Raw genomic sequence first — 10763 nt, forward strand, 5'->3', positions numbered from 1 at the left:
TCAGCTCAAGGTCAGCCCTCCCGTCCCCATTGCACATGGAGCTCTGGCCATACCAACGCTCTCAGATCCCCCCTTGCCCTCCGCCTGGCCACCTGCCCTCCTCTGCCCGTGCCCCTTCCCAACGCAGATCTCCGCTCACCAGATCCTACTCCTGTCCCGAGACTCGCCCCTGCTGAGGGGTAGGCACCTCCTCTGCGCTCCCGCCATGCCCAGCGCGACCCCGGTCATGGCGCCTTCACCTCACAGCCGCGTCCCCTTCCCCGACCGGCTCCTCGGCGCCGCGCCCTTGGCCGGGACCGGAAGGTGCTGTTTGCCCCTTGAGTTCGTGGCCAGCCTGTGTGGGTGTTGGGTAAATCGCTAAGAGGATTGGTTCGAGATGGTGAACGAACATGGATTTAGCCTGAAGGAGCCATATGGGGAGAGGTAAGCCGGGAGCGGAGGGACGACCAGCCACAGAAACTGGTGAGAAACGCGGGACATGGGAGGGTGACAGGTTGGCGACTGGAGGGGACCAGAGAGGGGGTGGCCCTGGAAGGCCGTAGAAGGACAGTGAAGCACCAGAGCTCTGTGGTCTCCCGGTTCTGGAGGCCAGAGGTCCTGGGTCAAGGTGTCAGTAGGGCTGGCTCGTGCTGTGTGCGTCCATGTGTATCACATTCTCGAAACGGCGGAGTTGGGGCGCCTGGATGGCTCAGGGCGTGGAGCGTCTGATGCTTGACTTCAGCTCGGGTCATGATCTCGGGGTCCTGGGATGGAGCCCTGCGTCCGGTTCCGCGTGCTCTCTCTCCTGCTGCCCCTCCACCCCGCTTGTGCTCTCTCTCTCTAAAAATAAATAAATAAATCTTAAAAAAAAAAAGAAGAAGAAGAAGGAAATGACAGACTTTTAAAAATGGAGGTTGTCCGGAGATAAAGATCAGGGATAGTCAAATATAAAAGGGGGTTAGCTCACGGTAATTCCTCGGTGACAGGGCAGGGTTTTATCTTGAGTGCGGTGGTAGCTGCACGATTCTTTACATAGATTAAAATTGCAGAGCACTACACACACACACACACACACACACACTTTAAAGAATAAACTGTGAAACCTGAGGAACGAGGCCTGGAGTCCAGTTAACAGTATTGTCCCACTGTCGATTTCCTGCTTTCGATACTGTGTTTTACTGTGTTTAGATGTTACCGCAGGGGTTAGTGGAAGAAAGCTCACATGGGGCCTCTTGTACTACTTTTTGCAACTTCCTGGGAGTCTCTAATAATTTCAAAATAAAATGTTTAAGAAAATGTAGAACTTTGTTCATCAAAAAACAAAACCCACCAAAGATGAGGTATTTCTCTTCCTTCTTCTTCTTCCTCTTCCCCCTTCCTTCCCTTTTGGGACATTTCAGTCCTAAAGCCATTTGGTGGGAATGAGCCACGTAGGCGTCCACAGTGCTGCTGCTGCTGGTGGTGGTGGTGGTGGTGGGAACAGGCAGGGGTTCGTTGTGGGGTGTCAGGTTCAATCAGGGCAGGGAAGGTGTTCATGTGGTGGGCGGCCCCGTGTGCAGAGTCAGAGAGATGGAGCAGAAGAGAAGGGTCTTCACGTGGGTGAGGAGCGGGTGGCAGAAAAGGAAACGTATACAAGAGGCTTGCTCATAGAAATAATAGAAATAAGTTACTAAATCTATGCAAGCTAGACATACCCTATCAGAGAAAGGAATTAATAATACAGAAAGAAAAGGTGAGTGAGTTACACGTGAAAAGATGGCCAATAGCATTGCTCATTAAGGAAATGCAAATCAAAACCAGGAGGTACCACCTCACGCCCATTAGGATGGCGACGGTCAAAAAGAAAATCACATGTTGGCGAGGGTGGGAGAAATGGGAGCCCTTGGGCACCGTTGGTGGGAATGTAACATGGAGCAGCCACTGTGGAAAACAGCCTGGTGGTTCCCAAAATAATTAGACATAGGATTACCATATGATCGAGAAATTTCACTTCTGGGTATATACCCAAAATAATTGAAAGCAGGGTCCCGAAGAGATATTTGTACACCCATGTTCAAAGCATGTTATTCACAATATCTAGGAGGTGGGAGCAACCCAAGTGTCCATCGACGCCTGAGTGAATAAACAAAATGAGGAATATCTTGTATACATACATACAGTAGAGAATTATTCACCAGCTGGTGGTGAGTTGTCCCGAGCCTCACTGATGGCCCCCCACTCCTCCACCCACACTGCTGACAAAGGAGCTTGGACTGCTCTCCCCCTGAGCCTCCTGGGGGTTCCTTGTAGAGGACTTGTGGGGGTTCCTTGCAGAGCTGATGGAAACGTCACATTCTGGGATTTATGGATGAGCATGGGGTGGATGAAGGAGCAGGGCACCGGCTGATGTCCTGCCCCTAACAGGCCTGTCTTCCCCCTTCCAGCCTCCAACCCAGTCAGAAGCCTAAAGGTAGAGGCTCAGCCCAGCCGTTCCATCACCCTGAGAAGGGAGGTCCCTGAGGGTCCAGGCCCTCAGCTGTACCTCTATGGGACCCAGTGGTCTAGGGAGAGCATCCCAGGTGGTTCTCACAGCACCCCAGACACCTGGATTGTGGTGGATAAACTTGAACCCCAACTTTGTATGAATTCTTAGTGTGGGCTGAACAGGACAGAGTGAGCAGCTCCAGGGAGACCCTCTGCGTGTCTATAGGTGACAAAGGACCCTCCCTAGGGATGACCCTACCAAGGAGAGAAAGGTCATTGCATTTGATTCCCGAGGCCACCGTAACAAAGTACCAGCAACCGAGGGGCTTAAAGCAACAGAAACATGTTGTCTCACAGTCCTGGAGGCTGGAATTCCAAAATCGAGGTGTCGTCACGCCCTCTTTGGAGCCTCAAGAATCTTTTCGCACCTCTTCTAGCTTCTGGTGACTCCTGGCCATCTTTGGCGTTCCTTGGTTTGAAGATGCATCACGCCAATTTCTGCCTCCGTCTTCCTGTGCTATTCTTCCTGTTTGGGTCCAAATTTCTCTTTCCTTCTAAGGATGCCAGTCATGGATTTAGGGCTCATTCTACTCCATGTGAACTCACCTTCACTTGGTTACGACTGCGAAGACCCTATCTCCAGACAAGGTCATGTTCGCAGGCACCAGGGGTTAGGATGTGGACATATCTTTCTGAGGGACACAGTGCAACCCCCAGGAGTCACCAAGGTGAGGATTAGCCAAGACCACTGCCCGCTTCGAGGCCACAGTAGGAGCTGGTTAGTAAAGACAGTGCTCCAATAGAACGCTGTGGGAGCCCGCACTCCCATGGCCTTGTTGAGACAGTTAGGCAGTGTCCACAGTTGAGATGTGGTCACCCTGGAAGTTGACTCTAAGGAGGAGAAGAGGAAATGAGGTCTATGGGGCCCCAGTCTCCAAGATCAGGGATGTGGGGCCCGAGACTGACACCCCATCCTCAGCGTCTATCTTCTGGGCCCTATTTCTAGAGAACACCCTCCTTAGCAACCAGGTCTGTCCAGGTGTGCTGCAGGTACTTAGGGATGTGGAAATGCTGACCCTGCTCCCTCTCTTTGTGCCCAATCTGGTGACAAACGTGGAGATTCAGGACACAGCATGAGCTATGTCACCCTGACCTGAACAGCTCCACTGGGTCCAGACTATCCACCTGACACCTACTGGGTCCAATGGTGGGAGGCAGGTTTCACCAGTGAGACCCTGAACATCTCAGGAACATGGGTCATGGAGGAGGGACTGGGAAGTGGGGCCCTGTACACCTTCACCATCTGGACGAGAAGGAGCAGAGCCAGCAGCAATACCCAAGTCTTTGACGTACCCACAGGTGCGACTCACGCCTGTTTGGGGTTGTAGGAAGGGGCTGGTCTGGGCCTCTGAGATCTTTCCTAGGAACTGGAGTGTTCATTTGATCTCAAAGGGTGGAGTCCTGTTGTTAGGGACTGTCTCTCCTTAGCAACAGGGATATGCAATTACCTCATTTTCCTGACCTATCTCTGAGAGTTAGAGCTTCAGAAGACCAGAAATAGCCTGAAATATCCGAGTCTAAGTCTCTGGTTTCCAGACTCGGTTGGCCAGCTCTGTGTTTTGGCCTCACCCCCATGTACTGCGTCCAGTGGGCCGGGAGGATGTGACAGGTGGGAGACCCAACTTCATGGACCCTGCACTGGAGGAGAGGCTGAGACACTGTACCCCTCACTAGGTGTGGGTGCCTACAGGTGCTCTGAGGCAGAGCGGGTATGGGGGAGATTCCAACAACCCCCCCTCACTTGTCAGCTCTCAACAGGGTCACGGATCTGCACAAGGAAACTCAGACCAACAACTCAATCACCCTGGGGTGGAAGACCCTCACAAACCCCCACTCTCAGGCCGACACATACTGGGTCCAGTGCTCCCCTGGGGGACATCCCCAGGGAGAGCAAGACCCCCAAGGACATCAGGCCAACCAGACAGGCAGGACCAGTGAGACTTGCTATGAGATGCAGACCCTGGAACCCGGCACTCTGTACAAGTTCAGCGTGTGGGCAGAGAGGAACAGCGTGGCCAGTTCTGCACAGAGCCTCTTTGCATCCACAGGTGAGATGGACCCCCTTCTACCTGGTGGGGGCTTGGGTCAGACCTGGGGGCAGTGGGAGGTGAGTGGACTCCAAATCCCATCAGGCCATGGGGTCATGATTTCATAAACTGCAGTGACACAGAGCATCCAGGGACTCATGGGAATTGTGGTTTGAAGGGGAGGGTCTGTTGTGTGTCCATTAGGGGTAGGACAGAGTATGAGAGATGAAGAGGGGTTTTGATTTTGGGAAGGAAAGGACGGGCTAGTTCTCAGAGAATTGGCACCACAGGTGGGAAGTAGGGGTGGGTGAGGGGATGGAAAGCCACCCTGTGTGGCTCCTACTGACCCCTCCTGTGCTGTCCCCCCAGTCCCGAGCCTGGTCACCATCACCTCCTGCATCAGCACCTCTGGGGGACACTGGGTCATCTTGACCTGGTCCTGCCCCCGAGGAGGCTACGAGGCCTTAGAGTTGCAGGTGGGTGGACAGCAGGACTCCCAGAACAGGTCCTCCTGCAGGAAAAGGGTTGAATGTGTTGGGTCTCTGGCCGGCCCAGTCCTACCCAGCCACCGTCATGACCCTCTGGGATGGAATGAGGGCCAGGTCTGCCTCTGTGACTTGCCACACTGAGAACACAGGTGAGCAGAGGCCCCATGGGGACCAAGAACATGGAATGGACAGCTAGCTGAGCCCCACTGTCAAGGCCATGGTCCCTGGAAATGGGGAAGGAGCAAATGCCCTGGGTACCCTGGGGACACCTTTGCCAGAGTCTCCTTGTAAAAGAAACAGGCTGGTGAGATGCCAGGGACTCAGGACCGAGCCCCCTCTTCCTCCTCTGGGGTGGGAATGGTGTGGAAGCAAAAGATGCCCCCAGAGCGAGCATTAGAGTGTTAGCTGCCTGTCCCTCCTTCCCACTTTTTCACGTGTGGGACAGAAAGTGGTAAAACACAGCCTCGCCTATTAGGTGATCGCTGTGTGTGCACAGTGGGGGCTGCTGCCTGCGTCCGACATGACCCCGGTGGGTCCACACTTGCCGGCTTTCACATTCTTGTGCAGTCCCTCCCACACGATGAGGCTGACCCGCATAATGAGTGGGATGTGCCAGAAATGACGGTGTGTGCGCTTTCTGAGGCATACTGTGACTTCCGTGTTCCCTCTCTTGGATCCTTCACTCTGGGGAAGCTGGTAGCGTGCTGTGAGGACGCCCACATGCGCCATGCGTGATGCACGAAGACTGGGGGTCTCCCGCCAACAGCCGTGCCAGTGAACCCTCTGGAAGTGGGTCCCCCAGCCGTGGTCAAAAGCCTTCGGATCACGCAGCCCCCACCAACATCTTGGTATCATCCTCAGGAGAGAGCCAAGCCAGAACCACCCGGCCGGGGCGCTGCTGAATCCTCGCACACAGACCCCGAGAGAGGGGACGTGTTCACTGTTGTCTACACCACTCAGTCTTGGGGTGACTTGAGACTCAGCAGTAGGTGGGTCATACATACGCGTCACCTCACTATAACTCGCGACGGCTTCTCAGTGTTTGTCACGGAGATGGAGAAGGGGCAACCTTTACCGTGTAGGGGACCCGGCGTTTCTGTATCTGCAGACAGCGTTTCCAATTCCATTTCAAAAACATGAAGACAGAGACCCAGAGAGATGGGACGGCCCCGCAAGGTCACACGGGACGGGGTGGAGGGGGGGTAGTGCTAGCAATGCAGATGCAGGGTGTGCGACTCCCAGACTCGCATTCTTGCTTTTCACGCTGCCCCTGAAGCTAAGGCAGCCACTGGTGCGGATAATCAGTAAGTCCCCAGAAGAGCCCGAGAAGCCCCTCCGGGCACTGGAAGTCTTAGGGATGAACCAAAAATACGTGTGGCTATGATTTAACAAGGGTTTCAAAATGGCCAGTCATCGTTCTAAGATTTTATACGGACGAAGTCATTTATTAGGGGTTGTCTCCATTCTTCCCCGCTGCAGGTGAATCTGAGTCACTATGAGTTTAAGTCACTTGCTCAAGGTCACAGGTCGACCGGCAAGGTGAATAAGCAAATACCGACCGTCCTGGTGTGATTGTGACAGGTATGGCCGAGCATCCTGCCGGGGCCAGGAAGGCGCCCGACCCAGTGTGGTCCATGTGGGACTGCATCCTGAGGGACCAGTAGGAATGAGGTCGTTGGGGAGGAAGGTAGGAGGGTGCACCTGGCAGGGAGCCCACATATGCAAAGGCCGGGAGGCAGGCAGGAGTGAAGTGGCTCATTTTGGGAGGGCTGCTAGGCTGTGTGGAGGCAGGGAGCGGTGCCAGGGCCTGGGTCGATGCGCAGAGCCCACTGTAGCACGGGGGTTTAGACCCAGCCTGGTCCCCTTGAGACACAGAGCCGGAGGTGGTTCTCTCCCAGGGCCGCCTCCAGCTCTGACCATCCAGGACCCGCGCTGTTGCATTCACGAAGCAGCAGGGAGCAGCCCCGTATCCAGGCAATTTGGGTGGGATAGTGTCAGGTGCCCCAGGGGGGAACAGGGGTGTCCAGAGGCCAGGACCGGAGCTGAGGCCTGGGGGCGGGGCTGGGAGCCTCCACTTCCTCCTCCTCCCTTCCCGCCCTGGTCTGTGGCCTCACCACGCAGCTCAGAAAGGGGAAATTCTTGGGTTTAAAGTCCAGCGGGTGAAAGGTCGGGGCCCGGACACCTGAGTCCATCGGCAGTGACTGGAGATATGAAAAGGACCAGAGGGGGCCTCCGGGCCTGGGGGTGCCTGGCGCTGCTGGTGAGTGCTCCCAGATGGAGGCAGGGAGCTAGGGTCCTGAGGGAGTAGGGTCTGATGATCTCCTGGAGAAGGAAGCAAGCCTCTGGATTGTCAGCAAGACACACCTGGGCTCTCAGACCAGGCCATCCGCTGTGAGAGTGAGCTCTGGTTTCTGGCAAGACTCAGGTGTGTGCCCATGAAGATCCCAGGGGGGGCAGGTGCCCACTGCCTCAACCATCAGTCCAGGCCCTCAGCCCCTCCTCCCTCAGACCCGGAGTCCTAGAACCCCAGCCCCTCCTCCCTCAGACCCAGGAGCCCAGACCCCCCAGCCCCTCCTCCCTCAGACCCAGGGGTCCTGAACCCCAGCCCCTCCTCCCTCTGACCCAGGAGTCCAGATCCCAGCCCCTCCTCCCTCAGACCCAGTAGTCCAGGCCCCAGGCCCCCCTCCTCCCTCAGACCAGGTGTCTGGCTCCTGGTTCCCAACCTTGATATCTTCCCGAAATTCCACTCTGTTGATTGCTCTCCTGCCAGGAGTATTCCAAGGTGGAATTTTTCAGGAAGTGTAACCATTAGGTATATGTCCTGACCTTATGGTTAGAGCTGACCCCAGCTCCTGGATCCCTGGAGTCCTGCCCCTGCCACACTCCCTTCCTACCCTCCAACACATACACACCCGGAAAAGACAGAGGACACTGGGGTGACCTTTGTTAGAGCCAAGTCTACGGAAGGAGACAACTTACTGTGTCCCTCCTCTCCCTCTAGCCCAGAGATGCTCAGGGTGGGGGCAGAAGACAGGAGGGTCACTGACTAGGCCCTCCCAGCCCCACAGTCTCCCCAGGTCAAGGGAGATGAGGCTCAGATTCTGACTCTCCTCTCTGGGTTCTCCCCAGGGCCTGTGCATCTGTACAGGAGCCCGGGCGGCTGGTGAGTGACCCCTGCTAAGTCTATCCCCTACATGGAGGAGAGAGCTCCGGTGTGGGAGGTTGGTCTCATGGAGGCAGGGTGATCCATGGCCCACGCTGATGGAAGGTGGTCCTTCCTGGACTCGGGGCAAGAGCTGGGGGTAGTGGAAGGGCCAGTACTGACCTGCTCCCCTGCTCACACTGGGCCCTCCTTCCTGAATCTCAGTCCCCAACCCCGTGAGAAACCTGAGCGTGAAGGACCAGACCACCAGCTCCATCACCCTGAGCTGGACGGAGCCGGATGGCCCTGACCATTGGAACTACACCTACTGGGTCCAGTGGACTGGCGCCGATGGCAAAGCCGAGAACAAAAGCACAACCAGCACCAGTGTCCTGGTGGACGGACTGCAACCCGGCTCCTTGTACGAATTTGCTGTGTGGGTACAGATAAACGGAACCAGCAGCTCCAAGGAGACTTGCAACGCCACCACAGGTGAGAGGCAGCGACTGCTCCTGTTCTTTCCCTTTATTTTATGAGACTCGACAGAACAGCGGAGCGGACTCTCTAGCCCACAATCTCCCTGGGTCACGTTGAGCAGGGATGAGAAAGAACATCACAGGTTCTGAGTTGGGGTCAGTCAGGGTCTAGGACCCTCTAGAACACAGACCGCAAGATGAGGGGGTGTCTCTCCTTAGCAGCCAGGGCTGTGTAGGGAGCAAGGTCATGTTGCCTCAGCCCTGAGGGGATTGGGTGTGTGGAATGTGGACACTCTGACCCCCTGAGTCTTCTCCTAGTCCCCAGATGTGTCACAGTCTTGAGGATGGAGCTCAGACCATCAGCCCCCTCACCTGATGTAAACAGCTACTGTGTTCCGGAGCTCCACAGCCCAATATGGTAGCCCTGACCCCCGTCATGTGTCATGTGTGGCTATTTAAACTTAAGTTCCCGGGACACCTGGGTGGCTCAGTTGGTTAGTAGTCTGACTCTTAATTTCGGCTCAAGTCACGATCTCAGTGTTGTGAAATGGAGCCCTGCATCGGGCTTCACGAGATTCTCTCTCTGCCCTTCCCCCTCCGCTTACACATGCTCTCACCCTAAAATAAAATAAAATAAAATAAAATAAAATAAAATAAAATAAAATAAAATAAAATAAAATAATAAAATAAAAATTAAGTTCCGTAAAATTGAAAATTCAGTTCCCCATTTCATGTGCTCAGAAGCTGTGGTAAGGGAGTCCCAGTTCCCCCTCAGTATCCCACTGAGTAGAGCCTGTTATATTGGATCCTGGGAGAGCATTTCCATCTTTGCAGAAATTGTATTGGAAAGCCTGCTCTAGACCCTTGCTACTTGAAATATGGTCCCATGGGTGGGCAGCACCAGCGGTGTGCCCAGAACTGACTGGAATGCAGAATCCGTGTCATCTCAGACCGACTCAATGGAAACCCGAATCTTAACAAGATCCCCAGTGTTATGTGAGGGTACTGAAGTTTGAGAAGTGCTGGTCTAGACCACATACCTTGCATCTCCTGGGACCAGGCATTGAGGCAGCAGTGGGGATTTTGAGGGCAAAAATGTGCACTGACTGTCACCCGATCCGCTCTCTTGCTGACATGGGACACCTTTCCCTAATTTCTCAGCCCCCCAATCCCATCACGAAGCTGAAGGTAGCAAATCAGACCACCAGCTCCATCACCCTGAGCTGGACGGAGCCGGATGGCCCTGACCATCGGAACTACACCTACTGGGTCCAGTGGACTGGCGCCGATGGCAAAGCCTGAGAACAAAAGCACAACCAGCACCAGTGTCCTGGTGGACGGACTGCAACCCGGCTCCTTGTACGAATTTGCCGTGTGGGTACAGATAAACGGAACCAGCAGCTCCAAGGAGACTTGCAACGCCACCACAGGTGAGAGGCAGCGGCTGCTCCTGTTCTTCTCTTTATTTTTATGAGACTCGACAGAACAGCGGAGCGGACTCTCTAGCCCACAATCTCCCTGGGTCACGTTGAGCAGGGATGAAGAAAGAACATCACAGGTTCTGAGTTGGGGTCAGTCAGGGTCTAGGACCCTCTAGAACACAGACCGCAAGATGAGGGGGTGTCTCTCCTTAGCAGCCAGGGCTGTGTAGGGAGCAAGGGCATGTTGCCTCAGCCCTGGGGGATTGGGTGTGTGAATGTGGACACTCTGACCCCCCTGAGTCTTCTAGTCCCCAGATGTGTCACAGTCTTGAGGATGGAGCTCAGACCATCAGCCCCATCACCCTGATCTGGGAGGTGCCCCTGGGCCCTGGCCTTCAGGTCTACACGGATAGGGTCCAGTGGACTGGAGAGGGAGACGGAATTGAGACCCGGACACTCAGCCAACTTTAGTTTCAGTGAACCCAGAACTGGGACCTTGTACAAAGTCTCTGTGTGGGCATAAAGGAATGAAGTACCTGGCTCCAGACAGAACCTCAGCAGCTCCACAGATGACAAGCATCAGTGCCTACTCTCTGTTTTGGTGAGAGGTTAAGAACCGGCCAACATGGCACCTCTGCTGGTTCTGGGATCCAGCCATCATCTCTATGACCTCACTGAGCCAGACCCAAACCCTGAGTCGGCAGGAG

At 55.0% G+C, this 10763-nt stretch overlaps 1 protein-coding gene across 1 annotated transcript in view; it reads left to right on the forward strand.

Moving 5' to 3' along the window:
- Window positions 1-376: 376 nt before the first annotated feature.
- The window catches only part of PTPRH (protein tyrosine phosphatase receptor type H), a 23076-nt gene continuing 12689 nt past the window's right edge, over window positions 377-10763 (forward strand). Inside the window, 11 exon segments of the mRNA XM_057314654.1 lie at window positions 377-423; window positions 2383-2597; window positions 3601-3801; window positions 4251-4634; window positions 4899-5005; window positions 5585-5723; window positions 7216-7277; window positions 8147-8180; window positions 8385-8651; window positions 9696-9934; window positions 9936-10065. Coding sequence (XP_057170637.1) covers window positions 377-423; window positions 2383-2597; window positions 3601-3801; window positions 4251-4634; window positions 4899-5005; window positions 5585-5723; window positions 7216-7277; window positions 8147-8180; window positions 8385-8651; window positions 9696-9934; window positions 9936-10065 — 1825 coding nt within the window.

The sequence above is a fragment of the Ursus arctos genome, unplaced genomic scaffold (assembly GCF_023065955.2).
Source record: "Ursus arctos isolate Adak ecotype North America unplaced genomic scaffold, UrsArc2.0 scaffold_19, whole genome shotgun sequence".
In the NCBI taxonomy this organism is placed as follows: domain Eukaryota; kingdom Metazoa; phylum Chordata; class Mammalia; order Carnivora; family Ursidae; genus Ursus; species Ursus arctos.